This window comes from Plasmodium malariae (assembly GCF_900090045.1).
Source record: "Plasmodium malariae genome assembly, chromosome: 7".
NCBI classification, from domain to species: domain Eukaryota; phylum Apicomplexa; class Aconoidasida; order Haemosporida; family Plasmodiidae; genus Plasmodium; species Plasmodium malariae.
Genome location: NC_041781.1, coordinates 1,689,683 through 1,715,000, shown reverse-complemented (window position 1 = coordinate 1,715,000; position 25,318 = coordinate 1,689,683). Strand labels below are relative to the sequence as shown.

Here is a 25,318-nt window from a genome sequence, read left to right as displayed (position 1 = left end):
TAGAGAAAAAGGCTAACTTTTGAACATCTACTTGTGTGTGTTGAACACCATTCCTTTTATAAAGGTCGTCTTTTGTTTCATCATGTAGACTAGTCCTTTTAGATATATCTTTTTCGTCTGTGGAAAAGAAAGCTTTATACAAAAGTTCAAGAATGTCGTCTCCTAAATATTCTTTTTCAAATAATTTAAATCTATTATATATATCAATTCTCAATGGGAGCTTTAAAGAGTGAGAAATGTATCCGAAATGTTTGTATGCATCCGTTGTAGGAGTAGACTTAGACATTTCAACTATGTGTTTATTCTTTTCCCCATAACCAACATGTTTATAGTTTAATACCCTTTCAATGATTTTTGAAATATTGTATTCGTAAGTATTTTCCTGATTTTTGTACATATCGGGGCATAACCAGTAAAATGTGCTCTCCCTGCCAAAAAAAAAAAAAAATAATAAAATGAACAGATAAACAGGTAAACAAATAAACAAATAGACAGACAAACAGATAAACAAACAGACAAACAAAAGAATAGACAGACAAACAGATAAACGAATAGACAGACAAACAGATAAACGAATAGACAGACAAACAGATAAACGAATAGACAGACAAACAGATAAACGAATAGACAGACAAACAGATAAACGAATAGACAGACAAACAGATAAACGAATAGACAGACAAACAGATAAACGAATAGACAGACAAACAGATAAACGAATAGACAGACAAACAGATAAACGAATAGACAGACAAACAGATAAACGAATAGACAGATAAACGAATAGACAGACAAACAGATAAACGAATAGACAGACAAACAGATAAACGAATAGACAGACAAACAGATAAACGAATAGACAGACAAACAGACAAACAAACAGATAAACAAACAGATAAACAAGTAGACAGACAAACAGATAAACAAATAGACAGACAAACAGATAAACGAATAGACAGACAAACAGACAAACAAACAGATAAACAAATAGACAAACAAACAGATAAACAAATAGACAAACAAACAGATAAACAAATAGACAAACAAACAGATAAACAAATAGACAAACAAACAGATAAACAAATAGACAAACAAATGAGTAACGTGTTACATCTCAATGTACACAATGCTACACTGCTAAGGAGTAAAATGCATCATGTAAATAGTGCAAACGCGCAAAAGCAGAGCTTTTTTTTATTTTAAAACAAAACCCACGCAAAATGTCCACAGGCCGAACGACAAAGGTTTGCGTTTTCGTCGCTCGGGGAATTTCCATCCCTCAGATCCTCTTGGTTCACGTGGATTCCTGCGGAAGCAAATGAAAAAAAAAAAGGAAACTAAATAGAAAAGAAATAGGAACGAAAAATAAGTAAATAACGAATGAGAGGAAGCGAAGTTAAGTTGATCTTATGCCTGATCTAGCTTTAGAGCATGCACTAGCGTTTATAAGAAGATGCATATGGAAATACACATGTACATCCGCGTGGATATCCGCATGGACACCTGTGTGAACGCGTGCATGCAGTACTTTTGCCTCCTTCGCCATAAAATTTAAAATCGTCCAGGTTAACCACATAGTTGTATAAAGAAGGGTACAAGTATTTTATTTTATCTGTAAAGAGAACGAGCAAAAGCAGTAAAAGAGGAAAGAACGAGGGTGAAGGGACAAATGGGTAAAAAGTAAAATGAGCAGAATAAAGCGATACAAATAATATGTTATGTGGCTCTGGCAACGAAGATGGGGAAGCACATTACCTCCCATCCCCCCTTTTGTTCGTTTTCTTACCCCGAATGACGACTTTCTCCTTCATGTAGGAGTTGTAGTACATGCCCTTTAGGAAATACTCATGGCTATTCAAATTCTCTAGATGATCCATGTTTTTTATAGTATCTGTGTACTTTTTATATATATGAATTTTGCTGTTCTTTATTACACCATTTTTTACATTAACACAGGATCTTGTGTCGATAATTTTAACGCACTTATTTATTTCTTCAAAGTCAAAAATATCTTGCACCGTTTCATTTCCCATTATGCTAAAAACAACTTCACAGTGGGTGCACTGTACTCTTTGTGTTTTTAATATCGTGTACCTTTTTTTTTTCATATGTGCACCGTTTCGTAGTATACCCCCTCCTAACATGCCTCTTCCTGATATACTGCTTCGTAGCGCATTGCTACCATGTGTGTGATGACGATGTGCATTCAACTTTTCCATGCTTCTATATATGGCCAGTATATTCTCCTTCGTTATATTGTTTACTTTATAGTTTTTAAAGAAGTTATGAATATCGGCGTGTAATAGTAAAGGACAGTCAGTAAAAGGTAGTGTGCACTCAACATGATGTTTATTATTGTAGACTATCAAACATATTAGAAAAGAATATAGAAGAATTAAAAACAACATAACAGAAAATAAAATTTTAAAATTGTAAAGTACATTATGTTTAACGATCCTATTTTTTATATTATTGATTTTTACATTTTTATCACTCGTATATACAATATATAGCTTTTTGTTACTTGTCTTAAATTTATCAACTGTACATATCTTTTTATAATATTTACTGTACATGTACAGCAGCACTACAATGTTCTTTCCGCCCTTTTCATTTCTATAAGGGCATTTCACATATCTCTTTACTAAGGAGCTTTTTATTAATATATTGTTTAGTAGGTACCTATCATTCATCTTAAGTGAAACCAACCCCTTTTCGCCATGCCACAATCACAGTGCGCACGGAAGTACAAACATGCACAAGTATACATACACATACATACATATACATACATATACATACATATATATACACATACATACATATATATACACATACATACATATACATACACATACATACATATACATACATATACAACATACATACATATATATACACATACATACATATATATACACATACATACATATATACACATACATACATATATATACACATACATACATATATATACACATACATACATATATATACACATACATACATATACATACATATACATACATATACATACATATACATACATATATATATGCACATACATACGTACATACGTATATACGTATATATGCGCATAAGCCTACTAATATACGCGTCGCAAAGCAGCCGCTATACTTGTAAAATAAACGAAAAGTGAAAGCATCATTTTGTAGAAATTTTTTTTTTTTTTTTTTTTTATTTTATTTTGTTTATGGGCATCAAGTAGACATGCACAGTCATATGCGAGCATTCCAGAAGCATTGAAAAAAAAAAAAATAATAATATAAAAATATAAAACAAAATATAGCAAAATATAGCAAAATATAGCAAAATAAAACAAAATATAGCAAAATATAGCAAAATATAGCAAAATAAAACAAAATATAGCAAAATAAAACAAAATAAAACAAAATACAGCAAAATACAGCAAAATATAGCAAAATATAGCAAAATAAAACAAAATATAGCAAAATAAAACAAAATAAAACAAAATACAGCAAAATACAGCAAAATATAGCAAAATATAGCAAAATAAAACAAAATATAGCAAAATAAAGCAAAATACAGCAAAATAAAACAAAATATAGCAAAATACAGCAAAATACAGCAAAATAAAACAAAATATAGCAAAATAAAACAAAATACAGTAAAATATAACAGGATTAAAATAATTAAAACTCAGTATAACAGAATAAAGAACATCAAGATGAACTACTGCAAAGTGACATACCACGATATATGCAGAATTATGACGAAAAAAAATTGATCTCTTTTTGAACTTGAAAAATAAGTAAAGACCTCTTTAATAAACAAGGAGGGTTCACTTAACACTTAAGTTTAAGATATTCAGAAAAATAAAATTTTCTCAAATAGTAACCTAGACAATTATTACAACATCACATGTAGGGCTCAGCTGCGCGCGTACACATGTACATATATACGCATAAATACACAAAAAAAAAAAAAAAAAAAAAAAAAAAAAAGAGTTACGAATACGGGGGAAATCATACCTGTTCATGTGTGTACACACCTTTGAATGTATGCACGCATTCATAAAGCTAGTAGGTACATACATACATAATACACACAAACATATATGTATGTTTCTTCGTATGTAGGTATGTCTCCACACACACCTCACTTGAGCATGTACCCCTTCAGCTGGAGGGCCTTCTGAATAGAAAGGACCTGCATTCTCTGCTCACTGTTCCAATTTTTCATGTCTTGTATTTTTGATTTTAAAATATTGTTTAATATATCTTCATTTTTAATAACTTCATTCACTAAGTCCTCATCTGGCAAGTCAACATTTGCATATAATGAGTCTATACAAGCATTATTGGTACTACTTAAAGAATGAACAGTTGATGCATTATTCTCATTACTCTTCATACCCTCCATTATTAAAGTTTTATTACCCTTACAATTGGTAGTATATAAATTCTTTTTCATTATATTATATTTTTTCTTTTTTGACTTGTCATCATTAATAAGGTTATTTCCTTCTATGTTATAATTCTTTCCATACAAATCGCCTGAACTGTTCAGATCATTATGTTCATTAATTTCTTTCCCACTGTAATCATACATTCGTTCGTTAGATCCCTTAACCTCCTTCTTCATATCAGTGAAACGCTTACCACTAATGTCGTCTCTGTTTCTTCCATTCTGCAAGTCGTTCATTAGGTTTATCTCGTTTGTACCATTTAACTCGTTTGTACCATTTAACTCGTTTGTCCCCTTAACCTCGTTTTTCCCCTTAACCGCGTTTGCCTCGCTTACCTCGTTTCCACTGTGGTAAAAACTGTTGAATCCTACTTCAACCCCCCTCATATTGTTAGACCTTTCCCCATCATTCACATACTCCTTGTACATATGTTTTGTTTCCACTGCTTTCACATAGTCGGGATAGTCAGCATGGTTGGCATGGTTAGCATAACTTGCATGACTGGAGTGGCCTATATGGCTCACATGGCTAGTCTGATTAGCCTGATTAGCCTGATTAGCCTGATTAGCCTGATTTGAATCCATTCCGCGTTCCACAAAACTGACGTTGTTATGTGCACGATTTATTATTTTCGCGTTGTTAATACCATTATTTTGATCAAAAAAATCATTCATGTAATTTATCCTGTACTCTGTAGTATTACTGCCAACACTCATTGAGTTCATAACTATGTTATCATCGAATAGTTTTCCATCATAGGGAGCAGATTCGTTATTTAGTTTACCATTACCACCGCCGTTATTAGCAATAGAAGCATGGGGTATGTTAGTAATATTATTACCCCCGGTGTATAGACCACCTTTCCTTCCCCTCGCTTTTATACCTCCCATGGTACTACTACTTGGATACACATTATTATATATATCGTCATAGCCACTCGTTATAGATTCCTCTTCATGGATGAAACGATTTTTGTTATAATTATAATTTGAAAAATCATTTCTGTTAGTACTGTATTTGTTACTTGGCATAGTATCATTCTTTTTATTTCCATACAAACCTACACTTACTACGTTTGTTATATTTGCCATATTTGGAGCGTTTACCACTTTTTCCCCTATGGCTAACACATTATCTGAACTGTACATGTAATTTTTTTTTGAAAAATTGGAGGAGGACGAAAAATTATTTTTGGCTAAATTATTCTCATTTTTTCCATGCATGATAACACTTTCATCTTTTGTACTATTAGCATTCTTTTTATTATTATTTTTGAAAAAAAAATTTGTACCACTGTCGTCTTTATTTTTACTATATCCCTTCATTTTGTTGTTACTATTAGCAGTACTACTAATGAAAACACTATTACTGTAATGATTATAACTGTTGACCCCCCCTTTGTGTTCCTCCTCGTTTAACCTAATTTTCACCTTGCTGCTGTTCATCTGTAGTATTCGTTCATTTCTATTCATTATTGTATCGTTATTAACACAAATATGCATATCACTAGAGCTACCCACGTTATGCTCTTTAATTACATTAACGAGGAATAAACAATGAAGAAGAGCATAACCAACATTTCCATTTTTTTGAAAAAGCATTTTTAAGCTATTATAATTCTTTAAAGCATAATTTTTAAAATAGGACAAAACGTATATAATCTGTGCAGTTGTTAACGTATGCATAATGTTTGCAATATTTACTTTCATCATGTTTTCTTCTATATTATTCCACCATAACTCCTTATCTATAGAAAGATTATTATGTTTTACATAATTATTTGGAGCTGTTACTATGGTGTAGTTCATACCATTTGTACTACTGTGTGTATTTCCTTCAGTCATATTCTTTCTACTGTAACATGTGCTTAAAATATTACCACGTTGCTCTAATTTATTTACGTCTTTTGTATTACCATTTCTTTTACCACTCCCATCTTCTCTATTCTTTCCTGTCATTATGTCTACACCACTACTACTAGTCGTATTGCTCGTCAACTTTTCTTTAAACTCTTCGTTGGCCCAATACAGTTTTAATTTTCTCCCTTTTACTTCATACCCATTTATATATTTCAGTGCTAACATACATGTTTCCACATCTTTATACTCACAAAAAGCAAATCCTTTACTTGTATTTTTATCAATATCATATTTTATTCTTACATTAATTACATCCCCTACTTTCGACAAAATTTCATGCAATTCTTTTTCAGTAACATCAAATGGGATGTTACCCACCCACAGGCTGTAATTGCTCTTGTTCATCATTCGTTTTTGACAAGGGCCATCAAAAAAAAAGGAAAATGGATGAAAAAAAATGCAAAAATGGAGATGAAGAAAAATTATAAGAATAAATGAGAAAAAATTAGAACAAATGAGAAGAAATTAGAAGACTTAATGAGAAAAAATTAGAAGAATAAATGAGAAGAAATTAGGAGATAAATGAGAAAATATTAGGAGATAAATGAGAAAATATTAGGAGATAAATGAGAAAATATTAGGAGATAAATGAGTAAAAATAGTAAAATTACAAAACGAACGAAAAAAAACGACAAAGCGAACGAAGAAAAAATATAAAAATATAAAAATATAAAAAAATAAAGGAAAATCGGCACCTTTATGTATGTACATGTATATATCCTCCTCACTGCGCTGCAATACGCTGAAATGACGTTTGTGCGCTCATCCCTTTTTTTTTTTTTTTTTCTTTTTTTTTTTTTCTTCCGTTCCCTTTTTGTTTAGAAGAGAAGAGCAAAAATATAAGAATGCCAAATGAGGACTTGTCCAGATGTTAAAAGGAATAAAACAATTTATCCTGCTCTTCTTTTCTCTTCTCTTAATCCTAATGTTTTTTAAAATGCAACTGAAACACATCTCAAAGATTTACTTTTAATTCCTTTTCCTTTTTAAGCGTACGCTCAAAATGAAAACACGCCCTCTTGGCGTTTACCATTTGTTAAAAAAAAAAAAAAAATGAAGAAAAATGAAGAAAAATGAAGAGAAATAACACAGTGAAATAAAATAAAATTAAATGAACAAAAATAAATGAACAAAAATAAATGAACAAAAATAAATGAACAAAAATTAATGAACAAAAATTAATGAACAAAAATAAATGAACAAAATTAAATGAACAAAATTAAATGAACGAAATAAAACAAAACAGTGAGCGAAATGAAACAAAACGTTGAAAAAAAAAAAAAAAAAGAATGAAAGTCAATTTTTAAGAAAAAACTGGGACAGGAAAAGAAATCAAAGAGCAAAGATTTGCTGTATTTGCTGTAAATTCCGTTTTGCAAATGTATAAACGCATTTACTTTTGCAAGATGTCGAGACGTAGGTATGATAAAATTTTACATGTACAATGGCCATCCGTATGACAGCTTTGTATTGAGGAAGCACTTTTTATTGCTCCACAAACATGTGCGGGGGGAAGGTACTTATGTAAGTATACATACATGCGTAGGTAAATGCATACATACATATATACATACATTTGCCCATGCGGTGTTATGTACACTCGCTTGATGCGTTTAACTATAATATAAAATTAACAACAGCGCAGGCGATTAGGCAGGCAGTTGAACACCATCAATGAAACACTCCCTTTTTTTTATTTTTCCTTGTTACTTTTGTTCATATAAAAATGAATTGCTAATTTTTGTAATTCATTCCCATTTATTTCGGTATTGTATTATTTACATAAGATGTATGTAAACGTATACGTAAAAATCCATATATATGAATATATATATATGTCTATGTAGACACGGCATATAAATGAACATACTCTGAAAGGATATTTTTGTTTTTTACTTTTTCGCCGTTATGCGGAAAAGCACAGTGTTATAGAATTCGTTCATTTGTCTGTTCATTTGTCTGTTCATTTGTCTGTTCATTTGTCCTTATGTCCATTTGCACATTTGCCCGTTTGTCCATTTGTCTATTTATTCTTTTTTTTTGGTATATCACACAAAGTGATTTACCTGCATGCCATAATGCATATCCCTCTTGGTTTCAAAAAAAGTTTATTGCTTAACCATCCTTTATTTAATTCTTGAGTAATTCTTATCCCCCTTTCCCTTTTCCCTTTTTCGCCAAAATTTTTACCGTCTAATTTTAAGGTACCATCGATGAATGGATTAGCGGCAGTGCCGTTTATTTTCCCCCTTTACCGTCCTGCCATTTTACCGCATTGCTATTCTCATTCCCATTGTAATTACTGTAACAGTAATTACTATAATTTTTTTTTTTTCTTTTTTTCTTTCTTTCCCGTTCGCGTAAATGCAAGCGCAAAAAAATAAACGAAAATGTTTAACTTCCAAAAATATATAGACATACACCTTTTTTTTTCTTTTTTTTTTCCCCCTTCCCCTTATTTAATTTTCCCTTTCAAGGGAAATATCGACGCACAATTTGATGTACAGATTTCATTTTTTTATTAACATGTTCATGCCATAGGAACAAAAAAAAAAAAAAAAAAAAAATTAAAAAAAAAAAAAAAATAAAAAAAAAAAAAAATAAAAAATTAAAAAAAAGAAAAATAAAAAATTAAAAAAAAGAAAAAAGAAAAATAAAGATAAGGTAAACAAAAGGCTAAAGGTACAATAATGCTAAATTGAATTCAAGTTCAAAAAGCAGGAACCCCACATCATAATCTTATCAATTGACAGACTACAGTACGCGCGAAGCGAACGTATGCAGCGGAGTGTGTGTGTGCATATATATATATATATATATATACAGATATATACATTTTTGCAGACACGTACATCCACATGCATACATATTCCGGTACACATACATACACTTTGTTGCACACCACACACACTTGCTAAACCATGGACCGGAATATAAACAACGCGTTTGATATACTGCCTCCGCCCCTCGAGAAAATAAGCAGAGAACGTAGTAAAAACATGCAGAAAAATGAAAAAAAAATAAATAAAAAGGAAGAAAAAGAAGAAGTAAATGAAGACGTAAAAGAGGGCTTAAAAGAAAAAGACGTGTTCAACTATGGTAACGAGAACAAAGGGGGGAACGCCACCCCCGCATACACAAAAAATATGAACCTAGGAAACGGTTTGACTGATGGGAAAAAAAATGAAAGCCATCTCATATCACAAAAATATAGTAATGTTATTCTTAACACTGAAGAAATTAATAGTATAATGAACGAAAATTCAAATTTTAAAAATCTCACTGAAAGTAAACAAGTTATAAACTTTATGAATGAATATTTAACGAATCCCTTGGCTGCTATCAACAAATACAAAAACGATGATACCATTGTTAACTTCTTAGACACACTATTTCAATATATGAGTGCAAAAAGTAAGCACATTCACTTGAATAATCTAGCTGAAACATTTACTTTAAAAAAGCGGTAGAAACATGGGGAAACAGTATCCCGTGCAATGCAAGGCCTAACTCACCTCCACACAGGCGCGAGCGTGAGTAGGCATATACATATATATACATATATATGTATTTATATGGGTGTATATCTAAGTACATGTGCAGGTCGCCACCCTTAACGCAGTTACATCATTTATGATATGCTCCTTTTCAATGGATCATAAAAGGAGGAAAAAGAAACAGAGAAAAAGAATGTATTGTGTACTCGGAATAAATTTTAAAAATACTTTCAACATGGAAAAAAGGACATATACTTAAAAAAAAAAAATAAAAAATAAATATATACCACGACATTATTATACAATACAATGAAGTACAAATAAAATAAAATAAAGTTTTATATAGAATGTAAATATCACACTATGTTCTATGCTTTGCTAATGCACAGTTGGTCGTATAAATAACTCTGCTTTTTTCTTCCCCCTTTTTTTTTTTTTTTTTTTTAATTTTAAAGATTTTACTAATTACATTAATTTGGGTAAAACAGCCGCATCATTCACTTCCTAGCGTTTCATTTTATATGTAGTTTTATTTAACCTTTTTTCTCTATATTTGGCTTTATTTCGCTTTATAGTATTTTTCTTTTTGTAAATCACTTTTACCTTTACCTCTTAACCACTAGTTTATTACTCCTCCTTTTATGAGTTGCTAATTTTCTTTTTTTTCTTTTTTTTTTTTTTTTTTATTATTCGTTCATTGTCTCCCTTGAATTAGCATGCATAAGAACATGCATAAATAAAACGTACATACATAACGCGTACAGACACATAAAATGTACTTACATAAATCGTACACACATAAAATGTACATACATAAGCATATACATATATAAACATATACATATATACATAGATACATACATACACATACATATACATGCATATACATATAACATATAACATATATATGTACTCATACACAACTATGTGTACGTGTTCTACGTATGCATTGGCAAACATCCATCTACGTTCAGGAATTACCAAAACTATACAGCCAATTTTGACCTGCAATCAAATAAAGACTGCTTATTATTATTACTATTACTATTTATTATTATTACTATTACTATTTATTATCATTACTATTACTATTTATTATCATTACTATTATTATTTATTATCACTACTATTATTATTATCATTACTACTATTATTATCATTACTACTATTATTATCATTACTATTATTATTATTATTATTATCTTTTTTTTTTTTCTTTTTTACATTTTGCTGATCTTTATAAGTTACAATGAACATAATTAATGTACATAGCATATATGTATAAAAGGAGTTAAGAAAAACGTTCATAAGCACCACACGAAAGTATTTCCAGTATTACATTGTACATATAAATATATGTGTACATATATGTAAACATATACGCATACATTTGTACGTAAACAAAACTTCGAAAATTTAGAAACCTCCTAAAAACATCAACATAACAATAGTGCAAGTGGCATAAGCATACTTAAATGCTTGTAAAAACCTAGTACTGTACATTGAGCTCATTAGCAATATGGAATTGCATAAATGTAATAGCGTAAAAGCAGCCTAGAAAAAAGAGCAAAATAAAATACAACATAATGCAACACAATGCAAAAATGTACATAAAAGCAGTTAGAAAATAAATAAAATAAAATAAAATACAATACATAAAATAAAATAAAATAGAATAAAATACAATAAAATAAAATACAATAAAATAAAATACAATAGAATAAAATAAAATAGAATAAAATACAATAGAATAAAATAAATAGAATAAAATACAATAAAATAAAATACAATAGAATAAAATACAATAGAATAAAATACAATAGAATAAAATACAATAGAATAAAATACAATAGAATAAAATACAATAGAATAAAATACAATAGAATAAAATACAAAAGAATAAAATACAATAAAATAAAATGCAATAAAATAAAATGCAATAGAATAAAATAATTTTCTTAAAACATGACCATAGTCGCGCCTTTGTTATGGGATTATAACCCTCTGGATTGTGGAAGAAATAAATAATTGACGCGATGATATGGATTGAATGTTATATGTAATATAAATATAGATATGCAAAAATACACGTAAATATATGTTTTAATATATATGCAAATATGTAATATATATACATGTATGTATGATGTGCAATGCGTTTCCATATTTATTTATGTACACGTTCATGTAAAAAAAAAAAAAAAAAAAAAAAAAAAAAAAAAATTAAACTTTTGCCCTTTTCTCAAAAAAAAAAAAAAAATATACATTAAGCCTACTTTAATTTGTGGGAATAAGCTTATTCATCAGAAGTTTTTAATTTTCTTTTTATTATATCTCATTTTATAATTTTCTCATTTTATAATTTTCTCATTTTATAATTCTCTCATTTTATAATTTTCTCATTTTATAATTTTCTCATTTTATAATATTCTCATTTTATAATTTTTCATTTTGTAATTTTTTCATTTTGTAATTTTTTCATTTTGTAATTTTCTCATTTTGTAATTTTCTCATTTTGTAATTTTCTCATTTTGTAATTTTCTCATTTTGTAATTTTCTCATTTTGTAATTTTCTCATTTTGTAATTTTCTCTTTTTATAATTTTCTTCATTTTTTTAATTTTCTTCCTATTTTTATTTTATTATTTTTTTATATTCTCATTTTATAATTTTCACATTTTATAATTTTCACATTTTATAATTTTCACATTTTATAATTTTCGCATTTTATAATTTTCACATTTTTAATTAATTTTTTTTTTATTTTTTAATTAAAATAGTTTACCTTTTGCTTATACATATATATATATATATATATATATATTCCCCTTCAAAATTCTTACATTTTTCCAAAGAGATATAAAGTAAATACATAAAAAATAGAGTTATAATAGAACACGCAGATAATAATAATACATGTAATAAAAATAATTTTATGAGGGCCGTCCGATAGTGCGAAAGGATAAAGCGATAAAGCAATAAAACGGTAAAAGCAAGTCCCTCTCGTAAGTGCCCCATATATATATTATATGCACGTAAGCGTGTTCAAGAAGTTGAGGGCTTATCGTGCACGTGTATGTGCATGTGTATGGATATAGGCATGAGCCCGTACGTATATATATACGCCCATACTCATATATATTTACATACATGTTGTAAATGCTCACCCGTGGAAGCTTATGCTCATGAGAAATCGCGTGCAGGTGGCAAGGAGGAAGAAGGTACCACTTGAATACGTACCCCATTAGCAATAAAAAATAATAATAATAAAATAAAATAAAATAGAATAACATAGAATAAAGTAGATATAGTAGATGAATTAACAAAATAGGTGGAGTTTATATAGTAGATATAGTAGACAGAATAGAATAGAACAATACACCCATTTTTATGGCCATTTGAAAATCGTGTAATATATGAGAATCTGGGGAGAATTGCACATACTTGCTTATAGACGCATTGAGAAAAACCCAGCGCATTCTAACCTAGTTCGAACTTTTCCACTCGTGCGCGCTAAGTGGCACTAGGCACACGCCGTAGTTATAGAGATATACGCCTATACATATGTACACATATTTATACACACATATATTAATATATATTTATCTATTTTCATTTATTTTCCCTACTCCATTGGTGCTCATTTTCGAACAGTTACATGAACACCTATAGTAATACATACCTCCCCACAGCAGCATATACAGCAAAGCGAGCAGGTCCTCCCAGGAGTACCCCGTCTTTCTGCGTACGGTGCCTTTTTCCTGTGATAAGTATATTCATCGCTTGGCTAATCGTTCACGTAGAAGCGGAACGTAGAAGCGGAACGTTGAAGCGGAACGAAGAAGCGAAACGTAGAAGCGAAACGTAGAAGCGGAACGCTGAAGCGAAACGAAGAAGCGAAACGTAGAAGCGGAACGTTGAAGCGGAACGAAGAAGCGAAAGGTTGAGGCGAAAAAAGGAATAAACTTTTAGCACGTATTATCGAAGCGCGTAGCTGAACACACACGATGGAGGAGAAGATTGAAAAGGATCTGCTAACCATATTTACTCAAAGCGTATCAAACAATTTTGAAGAGATAAAATGTAGTGAGGGGAAAATAGCTGCGTTATATAACGACAGTAATAAAGAGAATTACATAAAGATTCTCCTAAAATTCATTGTATATCCATATAATGAAAAGAATGAAAAGAAGAACTATTATGATAATTATTTAAATAAAAATGTTAAGACAAGTATATTAATAAGCATAAAAAATTATATTAAAAAAAGTGTTCATAGTAGTTTAGACAATGTTGAATTAAGTTCAGATATATGTATATTTATAAAACATATATGTATGCATATGTTATTAGATATAACAAATGAAGATATAACAACTTTACAGAAATATTTATTTGAAATATTAACGCACTTATTTAAGTATAACATTTGCGATGATTATGATTATCTTTTATTTTACATTATATTATTATACATTAATGATTATAATTATGTTCATTTAATAAATATATTTGATAGCGATGAAAAGAAGAATAATGCGGATGCGATTAAAATTGTAGAGTGTGTTATGTTGTATATAAGGAATAAAGATATATTAAAAAATATTAATCAGGATAATTTTTTTTTAGAATATAACAAGTTTATTTCCAATATTGACAGCATAAAAATGATCATTAATAATAGAAACAATTCTTTAAATGATGATATACTTAACTATATTAATAACACTAAAAAGATTTACAAGTCGAATGATGTGTATAATGTATTCCTGCTTAATGATTTCCACTTGTACAATATGGACGAGGCTAATGGGGTTGGCAATAGTGGTATAGGTGGGAATACTATGATAGGGGGTAATGCTATGATGAGTGGTAGTAACGTAATTGGTGGAAGCATGATGGGTGGAAGCATGATGGGTGGAAGCATGATGGGTGGAAGCATAATGGGTGGAAGCATAATGGGTGGAAGCATAATGGGTGGAAGCATGATGAACAACAACCTGATGAGTAGTAACCTGATGGGAAACAACTTAACTGGGGGAAGTTTGATCGACTCGACCGGGTACTCGTCCCCCGGCCGAGTTAACGAGAAAGGTACTTTACACGGTAACATGAACAACAGCGAAAGTTTGGGAGGGTTCAATTTCATAGGAAAGGGAAGCATTATAAAAGACTACAACAATAATGTGAAACTAATCCCAGTGTCGAAGTGCAGTTCGATTTTTAAAAATTTGAATGTAATTCATTTTGAAAAGAAATACACAGCATTAAAAATAGTTCGAAAAATTTTAAAAAAATATAAAGACAATGATTATATTTCTAAGTATGATTTGAAAATTATTCTAACACATATAGAGTACCCTTTAACGCTGTATTTTATATACTTATATAACAAATTTATGGAATATACAAATTTTATAAATTATAAACTAAACACTACGAACAACTCGTTTTCATCAAATAGTTCAGATGAAAAACAAGTGAATGAAGAAATTAACATGTGCTTCCATACAATGAATCAAGTAGTTTTAAACATTTACGTGCTCTTAAAAATATTTTACAATATTAATATTATAGATTTACCTGAGTATTATGAAGATAATTTTGATATATTTTTTACTATTTTTTATCATTTCTTATTATATGATAATAATGATATTTTGAAAAATTATTTTAATCATATTAACTTGTTGACAAGTATGAAAACAACAAGTAATGTTGTTATGGCATCAACATCTACCAGTAACTACATTACAAATAAACCCAATTTTTTTTTAACGAATGATGATAAGAAGAACGGGTTTACTCATTTATCACATGAGAATCTTAACAAACTAAAAATCAATTTTGAACAAAATATTCTGAAATGTAAAATTAAAATAATAGATATAATAAAAGTTGTTTCGGAAAATTATCAAGATGAATCAAAAACATATATCGTTAAGTTAATCTATTCCTTGTTACAAATTTTGTACAAAGAGAGTGAAAAAAATTTATTATGCCATAATTATAATTGTTTATCATCAACAATTAAGTTAATACATCATATGAATTTAGAAAAAAATGATTTGAATCCATATAAAGACAAACAGTTTTTAGAAAAGATTATCGAACGTGTTTTACACCATATAAGATTAAAACGGATAGATATAGATGAGATTATTGAAGCCGATCTTGATTATTTTAGAAATGATCTAAACAATGTTAATGCATTTTCAATTCGTTCAACAGCTACACATTTTTTGAAAACACTTTGCATGAACTACTTTGATATATGCTTTCCCATCTTGGAATTTCGTATCTTGTCCAAGGATTCACTTATTACATTGACCTCTCCTTGTGCCGTAACTACTAGCGGTGTAAATAACATTACAAGTAGTGGTGTAAACAGTACTAGTGGTGTTAGTAGTAGTACGGTGATAGGGAAGGAAGACCCGTACTACGAAGCGTGCAACATGGAATATAAGACGCAGCTTATTACGTGCCTGAATCAGACGAATTTAGCAAAAAATTTTTATGAACATAACATAAGGAATGTGTTAAAAGAGTTCATCGTATCATTTCAAATGAAATTTAGAAATCTAAATACACTTTGTTACAATATTAATGATTACAATTTTGTAAATCCGCATATGAACACACTAAGTAATAAATGTGTTTGGGTTGTTAATGAACAGTTATTTAATACAAAAAATACTATATATCTTTTATCTATGCTAAAATTCTTATTAAATAATAGAAGTATTATATGTACAGCACATGATGATGCATTAAGTATATTCCCTTTTTTACATTTTTTACTATATAACGAAAAGGCAATGATTTACAATTATGCTTGTTTGTGCATAAACCGTATGTTGAACCAGCAGTTGAACCCAGAATTAATGAATGTAATATATAGTAGTAGTATCCCGGATATATTAAACCGTCTTTTATTCTTGTTAAAATTACATGTACATAATAAATTATTAAATGAATATGTGTTAATAACGATTATGAGGATATTTCTAATTTATTCAGAGAGACTAACAAATGTGTATGTCACAGTGCTATTAATCATAGATAATATAATCAAATTAATTATAAATGATTCTCATAATCCTTTATTTAATCATTACCTCTTTGAATTATTAACAATAATTATATCCTTAATATATAAATCGCAAATAGTTAGTAGTATAAACCAAGTAGAAGAAATTATCATAACGACCTTTTCTCAAATTTTACAAATATATATACATGACTTTATTCCATATATTTTTCAAATCCTTTCAATTATTATTGACAATACGAATACAATACAAAAAGTGCATATAAAAATTTTAAATAATTTATATGAAACAGATTTATGGAGAAGTACCATTGGAAATGCAAATGGAATTATATGTGTTTTAAAGAGTTATTTTAAAAAATATAATGTATTTCAAGATATAATTAAAAATAATATGCAGCAGTTGTTTAATATATATCACTATTGCTTATCCAATAAAAGACTGTCAACAGACTCGTTTCAAATCATCCTAATTATCTTTACGTATTTACCTGTTGAAACTTATCAGTCTTTCTTAAAACCATTATTCGTTTTGCTATTCACTTTTTTACAACAATACAAAAATGATATCATCAAAATTAAGGTAATCCATTCTATTTCCGTGTTGATCCTCAAGACAGACGTTAGTATATTCATTAACACGGTTGAGCAGATACAAAGCGGTAAAAAAAAAAAAAAAAAAAAAAGAGAAAATTTTTTTTTTTTTTTTCTTTTTTTTTGTGCATACGAGATTGGTTGCTGGGGGTCTACTACTTATATGCGCGTCTATCTACTATGTACACATCCCTAGCAGTTAAATTCGTTTTATATGTCTTTATGCATTTCGCAGTGCTCTGCCTTCCGTCTTTCATGTATTTTGTGTATGTTTGCACCTTTATATATGCATTTTTACGTCTCTATTTTTTTTATTTTCCTCCCCCCCCCTTCCTCACACAGGCCTCATATTCAATGTACTGAAGAGCCTGTACATGCCGATCCTCGACAAGCTTATAAATGTAAATGAGAAAATCATAATCTTCATAGCACTCACAAAACTGATAAGCAACGAAAAGATAAGGAATGAATCCTTTGTGGTTGATATTCTCAATCTACTAAACAAAAACATAACAAATAATGAACTCGTTTTGAAAAAAGCGAAGACTCACCATCTTGATGTTGAAAAGGATGAAATGGACAAAAATTTTGAAGTTACTTACGTGAAGCTGCAAATGATAAACAATGATAACATCAACGACACGGTAATGGGGAAAGTGTCTAATAGATATATACTGGGCGTGCTTACATTTCTTTAATCGTGTACTTGATTTTGCAATTAGTCTCGCGTTGTGCGCAGCGTCCATCAGTGATAGTGTGTTCCCCCTTGTATCACATCCGATTATATTTCGCTGTGTTTCGCAGTGTTCCGCAGTGTTACATTATATTATATTTCAGCTTGTTTATTTTTCAGTTCGTTTATTTGATTTTTCATTATTTGAGTTGCTCATTATTTGAATTGCTCATTATTTGAGTGTTCATTATTTGAATGTTCATTATTTGAATTGCTCATTATTTGAGTTGCTCATTATTTGAATGTTCATTATTTGAATTGCTCATTATTTGATTGTTCGTTATTTTAGTTTTTGTTTTTATTTTTTATTTTTTTTTTCACCTTGCCTGTTCAGGTTTTGCGGGACATAAATATCAATATGGAACTGAAGCAGAATTTGTACAATCCAATTTTTATGCAAATTTGTCACAACAACTCTTTCAACAGCATCCTTCAGCTGTTCAACAGTTGAGGGAGTAACCGCCACCACTCCTGCGTGTATCAGGAAATATATAAATGGGTATGTGTTTGTGCATGTGTTTGTGCAAGTGCTTGTGCATATGTTTGTACATGTGTTTATGCATGTATTTATGCATATGTACGTTCATGTGTATTTGTATGTGTATGTGTAACACTTCCTCATGGGGATACCCTTTTTTTTCTTTTTTCACCCCTCCCCCCTTCATTACGATCATACGTATTTACTCTTTGCTTAAAACATTATTCATATTGCTCTATATCATGCGCGTTTTTACCATATTTTTCGAAAAAAATAAAGTAAAACAAAATGAAATAAAATAGAATAATAAAATGAAATAAAGTAGAATAATAAAATGAAATAAAGTAGAATAATAAAATGAAATAAAGTAGAATAATAAAATGAAATAAAGTAGAATAATAAAATGAAATAAAGTAGAATAATAAAATGAAATAAAAACAAAGCAGAACGAAACGATACTCAGCGGCGAAGGAACAAAGCAATAGCTACATATAGTGTGCATACATCAATGCATACATACGTACGTACCGTATACTTATATATGCGCAGTATACTATACAACAAGCATGTACAAACCATCATTCCGTGTATTCTCCACAACTGTACTAACTTGTTATTTAAAGAGAAGCAATTAATATTGTACTGTCAAGCATAATGCTAACTCTTTTTTTTTTTTTTTTTTTTTTATTCACAAAGGTGTGAATATGAACGGTATTTCACCGAGAAGCTATATACAATTTGGAATAATAAAAAAAAAAAAAAAAAAAAAAATTCGAATACTATACAAAATGCGCAAAATAATAGAAATTTGCTACATAAAAGAAAGTAAAACAAAATATGACGAAATATAACGAAGCAAAACTAAATATAAACAAAACTTGTTGGGAGGACGACTAATCTTCGGAAGGTATGACTAACACATGCTGTAACTCATAGCATGCTCGCTCTTTTCTCTCACCTCCGGAGGAGCATGTATGATGAGAATGTTGTTTACGAATCTAATTAACAACGCATTTAAAGAAAAAAATGAAAAAAAGTTAAAACAGTTATATACTTTTATTCTTAAGAAAAAAGAGAGTACTCATATAAGTGAGGACGACGTTGTTTATCATATTTCATCTATCTCATCCAACTTGAACAAACTAGAATGTACCTTTCGGTGGGTTAGCAGTTTTCATATGTACTCCACACCCAGGAGTAACCGAGGAACTAGTAGTCATTCCTCTATACAGGAGAGTTATAATGGCAATGAGGATATATCAATGGAAATACTTCCTAATACTGCTGCAGAGAAGTGCACATTACGTAGAAGTAAACTTGTTCGTGCCACAGATAGTGTTCGAAGCACAGATGAGTGTAGTAAGAGGGATGACCAAGTCCTTCTCAGCTTACACAAATTCGTATTCATCAGTAAAGTGCAGTTGAATGCCTTTTTCTCTGCGTACTTAAAACATATATTTCTTAAAAAAAAAAGTAATAACATAAACATAAAGAATTGGGCTTATCTGCTAAACTCTTTATGCTTAATGAATTATGAGGAACATGGAAAAAACTGTAAATACATTTTTGAAAAGATTATAAAGGAGGTCATACTAAAACAGCAGGAGTACATAAACTTTGCAAAAGAAGAAAATATATACATATCATCCCAAAAAAAGGATAATTCTTGTTTCACTCCACAGGCAAATATAAACAGCCAAACGATAGTAGAACTTCTAACAGTGACAAACAAACATATAGAAAAATTAGTAAAATGGAATATAAATATCCTTTTATTTAATCTGTTTTGCCTCAGTACAATCAACTATTTGCTTTGTTCTACTATTTTCACCATAGGAAACGAAATAATCAAAGCTTCGATAACATACACTCCTATTAACAAAAAGAGCAAATGTGAAATTAGCATACAAACGAATATGCCAATTAACACAAATAGAGAGCATATGAACAAGTTAATAATTTTTTATGATCATATATGCCTGGATGTACACAATTTTGTAAGCATAACTCTCTTTTTGACAACATATAAACAATTTTACAACTCCTTCAGCTATACAATAGACATATCTTACAATAAAAACAAAAATGAAAGGAAAAGGTGTAAACACAATTACATTATATCGGAGATACAGAAAACACTCATACGAATATACTTTTGCATTTTTCAAATTCCAAATTTGGTTGAAGAAAAAATAAGGTATGGCCCATTTGTTAATGAACATAAAGTAAAAACGTCAAAAATAAATTTTGACAAAATGGGCTTTACATATACAAGAGAAGGGTGCAAAAATAGAAACACAGAGTATCCTAATGGTAGATGCAAGAGTATGATGAGAGATACGCAAGTAACACATGCTAGTCATGTTAGGCACGTTGATCGCGTTGACCACGTTGACTACATCAAGTACCTCGATGCTGACTACAACTACGGAGCTTTCTTCTACACCCAGTTGCTTTATCCCCCCCACTTTCCAAGCAATAATTGTGCAACTACAAAGATATGGAGCTTCTTTTACAAAGAAGCACAAAGCGCTTTTAAGGAAGAAGAAGGGGGTCTAATTATGAATCGTATTATTTTTCAAAATAGCATAATGTTAATTAAATTTTTAAACATGATTACCTCTTTGTCAGAGCCTACAGATATGCACTATTTAAATTATTTCAATAAATGTATTTACAACCATATTTATTTTTTTAAATTTTTAATACAGTTAGAAAAGGAATGTACACATTATTCACATGTTCAGGCAATATATGTGTACATACATTTTTTTAAATTTATTTTAAATTTTTACATTTCTATCGTATGTACTAATAATTTTACATACCTCCTTTCATCGTTCTGTTATTACTACGAGGGGAACCAAACACATGAGCAAAAGAAAGATATACTTAACGTAGTAAGTATTATAAATCGAGAAATTGGTAGGAGGGTATACGCAGCGCTATGCTCATCAGCACACAGCCGCATCCAAAGTGAAGTAACTAGGGAAAGTAGTAGCGTCCTCTTTGCTGGAAGCAGCAATAACTGTGCAACATCCATGATACGGATGAGCATCAACGGAAGGCATCTTTGCAATATGTGCAATATGTACACGAAGTTAAATATATATGAAATAAATTTCATCAGTAGTGTTATAAAGTACATCTATGAGTATTTACCTAAACTGAACAGTCAAGACGTTACTGCGTTTGTAAGCTTCCTTAGCAAAGCACATTATGAAAATAAAGAAATCCTTCAACATGTTATGCACTACATAAAAAAATATATAGACAGGTATTCCTTTTGTGAAATCCACCTAATAATTAGGAGTTACTATATATTAAATGCTTTATCTGAAGAAAGTATACACCACATTCTTTCTCATTTACTAACTCGTGTGTTACACATCAACCATATTACTGTACTTAATGGAGGAGGTATACGTCAGAGGTGTATAAGCGACAGAGTAAAATATAACAATACCGACAAGCAAGTAGCATACATGTTAGATAAGTTTACAAAAATGGCAAATAGACTAGTTATGAAGAGTGAAAAACGTTATTTTTATAATCCACAGGAGGAGGAGATAACACAAGACACAGAGTTCAGTAAGATCCTCATCATTAAGGAAAAGAAATTTTATGCATCTCTTAACAAACACATAAGTAATAACACTTTTCAAAGTAAAAAGTATGTACAAGCTATGGTAAACATTTTGAGTATCTTTTCCAAAGTAAAAATTAAAAAAAAAAATTTGATTTTATTATGTGATGCTATTTATATATTCATAGTACGGCATGAACAATACAACAAGCTGTTAAACATACATGACTGGGTCAGCTTGATTTTAAGTTACTGCAGAGTGAAATACAATTCTGTGTATTTATATAAGTCTGTTCAGTTACTGTATAACAAAATGATGCATGTTTACAAAACGGACAAACAACTTAGTAAGAAAGATAAATCGCTACTCTTATCTTTATGCTATGATTTAAAAAAATGCAAGATAGAAAATTACTCGCTACTACTTACATTTCTTGCTGATAAAAAAAAAAAAAAAAATTAAAAGGAATAACCTACTACTACCCGCGTTTATCGTCACGTACTCGAAGTATGATTACATGAGGTGGGCTGCCAGACCGGGGGAACGTCAAGCTGCGGAGTACATCCCGCTTCATTTGTTATACCATTTGTTTTGCCATGTTCAGCCTATTTTTTATGCCATTTTTGGCTCATTTTTTATGCCATTTTTGGCTCATTTTTTGGCCTTTTCTAGCCCATTTTTTGGCCATTTCTAGCCCATTTTTTGGCCATTTTCCCCCTATTGTTTACTTTTGTTTTTTTGCATATTCGTTTAACCGCACCCTATTGCTTGTTTTCAGTTAATTCATCCTGTGCTTTAAGGAGAAAAAAAAAATAAAATAAACAAATAAACGAACGAACAAACGAACGAACAAACGAACCTATGCACGCCTTTTCTCCATGCGCGGAAGTACGGCGCAAAACTACATAAATCGTAAGCATATAAAAAAAAAAAAAAATTATTTCGCAAAAATAATATAATATTATTTCTATTTTTGTTTTCTCTAAAATGATGAATTCTCTGCCTTTTAACTTTAAAGAGGTAATTTTTTAGCTCTTTTATGGCCCTTTTTTTTTTTTTTTTTTTTTTTTTTTTTTTTTTTTTTTTTTTTTCTCTTTTGTTTTTTTCCCCTTTTCGAATGAGCTTACGCGTTCCGCCCCTTCGTCCCTTGTGTGTTAGTGGTTGAATGAACAGATAAACGCAAGGAGCGGAAAAAAGAAGCTTAAGCGATAAAACACACAAACTAAAAAACGTATAAACGGCGAAAGAAGCATACGCTATAGAACACACAAACGGAAAAACGTTTAAGCGGCATACCGCATAAGTAGCATACCGCATAAACGGCGTACCACATAAGCCGCAAGCCGCCTAAGTGACGTACCATCTCCCGAGCGGATCTTATGCGTACCCCGCCGAAATATGCAGTCCTCCTCCTTCTAGTGCTCTGCTCGGCAATCCTACGCGTGAACGTGGCTTACAGAACTGGACATTTACATGGAAATCTGGTTGTTCAAAAGGCAAGTAGAGGATGGAAGAGCCCCTTCATTCTTTGCAAAAATGGGGTATATGATAAGCTGAAGAATAATATAAAAGAGAAGTATGCACTACACGGATCATTGAATGATTATATTTATAAATTGTTAATAAAGAAATTTAAGAAAGTAAAACAAAAAAGAAGTATGAACGTATATAAAACCCTCAAGTCAGCAAAAAGCTCGTATAATGTTGACTTATTATTTTCTTGTAATTTTTCTATAAGTGAAATAAAGCAAAAATTAGTAGAATACACATACGAATTGAAACTAGTTGATGCCGATAATTTTAAAATAGTATACTTAGGAAAAAGACGCTTAGTCAGACCTATTAAAAAGCAGATGGAAGCATACTACTTATTATTTTCCTTTGAGATATACCCATCAATGATTAAGGAAGTATCAAACAAGTTCAAGTTACAGGACCATGTTCTCAGGTATGCCCCGTTTTGCATCCTAGTGCAGCGGTATTGTGCACCTCTCCCCCAGTTTAGTGTATATATGCGTGTTCATACATGCCGCCACTTATAGACGTCATTTCGATTTTTTTTCACAAGTTCACTCGCATCATTTCTTCATTTCATCATTTATTTACTTCCCGTTTTCTGTTCCCAGATTTATTATCATAAAAAATGAAGAAAAAAGTAGGACACTTGAATTTTCGGAGAACGACATAGTGAAAGATAGTCTGTCCAAAATTGAACAAAATTTTTTTAAGAAATCGACCAAGATACTTCCAGCGTAATGTTTCTTCATAGTGGTTGACAAGTCTTTGTTCCCTTTTCATAAGATGGTAAACTAACCCCTCCCACTAGTTTGTATATAAAGGGGACGGCGCAAATATATGCCCTTTTATCCCATACGTAGTCATTCGTCGGTCACTTGGCCACTCGGTCATTAGACCATTAAACCATTATACCATTCGGCCATTCAATCATTCGTTTATTTTATCATCAGCATATTCTAGTTTTTTATTTTTTTTGTAGTTTCTCCCCTTGCTATTTTTTTTGTTAATTTCTTCTTCAATTTTTTTTTTTATTTCTGTGTGTCCTTGCGTTGTTTCACTAAGGATGCATGTATGTAACATGTATATTGGTATATAAGTATATTCGTATATATATATGTGCGTATATATACGTGTATATATATATGCATACATATGTATAAAGGCTTGGCTTGCACAACACACACATGTATGTAATAACGTGTCGGAGCTTCTCACCGATGGCAATAATTACTAACAAAAGAATGAATTTAACTAGCTCTTTAAGATTGTTTACTAAGTTAAAAATTGTCCAACGAGAAATTTTATTCTTATTCCCCTTCTCTCCCAATTCAGTGTGCTCTTCTTTTAACAAACGAAAAAAAAAAAAAAAAAAAAAAAAAAAAAAAAAAATTAAATGGATTTCTACCTGACCAGTCAGGATATTCAAATTAAAAAAAAATTAAATGGAAAGGAATTCTTATTCTCTTCATTTCTGCTGCTTAACTATTAACTA

General features: G+C 30.1%; 6 protein-coding genes across 6 annotated transcripts in view; 4 read left to right on the top strand and 2 right to left on the bottom strand.

Moving 5' to 3' along the window:
• PmUG01_07044900 (conserved Plasmodium protein, unknown function) overlaps positions 1-2,693 on the bottom strand; it is a gene marked incomplete at both ends in the record, with an annotated part of 3,481 nt that extends 788 nt beyond the window's left edge. Inside the window, 4 exons of the mRNA XM_029004205.1 lie at positions 1-428; positions 1,216-1,306; positions 1,529-1,612; positions 1,787-2,693. The exon at positions 1-428 is cut by the window's left edge and continues 788 nt beyond it. Coding sequence (XP_028860917.1) covers positions 1-428; positions 1,216-1,306; positions 1,529-1,612; positions 1,787-2,693 — 1,510 coding nt within the window. The remainder of the gene's footprint in view (positions 429-1,215; positions 1,307-1,528; positions 1,613-1,786) is intronic.
• Positions 2,694-4,140: 1,447 nt separating this feature from the next.
• On the bottom strand, positions 4,141-6,714 carry PmUG01_07044800 (mRNA processing protein, putative; the record flags this gene model as incomplete). Its single annotated transcript, XM_029004204.1, has 1 exon — positions 4,141-6,714. The coding sequence occupies one exon, from the start codon at positions 6,712-6,714 to the stop codon at positions 4,141-4,143; it is 2,574 nt and encodes an 857-aa protein (XP_028860916.1).
• Positions 6,715-9,290: 2,576 nt separating this feature from the next.
• On the top strand, positions 9,291-9,839 carry PmUG01_07044700 (conserved Plasmodium protein, unknown function; the record flags this gene model as incomplete). Its single annotated transcript, XM_029004203.1, has 1 exon — positions 9,291-9,839. One exon carries the CDS (start codon positions 9,291-9,293, stop codon positions 9,837-9,839), a length of 549 nt encoding a protein of 182 aa, XP_028860915.1.
• A 4,033-nt stretch (positions 9,840-13,872) lies between these two features.
• Positions 13,873-18,694, top strand: PmUG01_07044600 (conserved Plasmodium protein, unknown function; the record flags this gene model as incomplete). Its single annotated transcript, XM_029004202.1, has 3 exons — positions 13,873-17,542; positions 17,853-18,154; positions 18,578-18,694. The coding sequence occupies 3 exons, from the start codon at positions 13,873-13,875 to the stop codon at positions 18,692-18,694; spliced, it is 4,089 nt and encodes a 1,362-aa protein (XP_028860914.1).
• Positions 18,695-19,695: 1,001 nt separating this feature from the next.
• On the top strand, positions 19,696-22,770 carry PmUG01_07044500 (conserved Plasmodium protein, unknown function; the record flags this gene model as incomplete). The annotated part of the gene is made up of 1 exon (XM_029004201.1): positions 19,696-22,770. The coding sequence occupies one exon, from the start codon at positions 19,696-19,698 to the stop codon at positions 22,768-22,770; it is 3,075 nt and encodes a 1,024-aa protein (XP_028860913.1).
• Positions 22,771-23,687: 917 nt separating this feature from the next.
• PmUG01_07044400 (30S ribosomal protein S6, putative) lies at positions 23,688-24,564 on the top strand (the record flags this gene model as incomplete). The annotated part of the gene is made up of 2 exons (XM_029004199.1): positions 23,688-24,256; positions 24,435-24,564. 2 exons carry the CDS (start codon positions 23,688-23,690, stop codon positions 24,562-24,564), a joined length of 699 nt encoding a protein of 232 aa, XP_028860912.1.
• Positions 24,565-25,318: the final 754 nt, after the last annotated feature.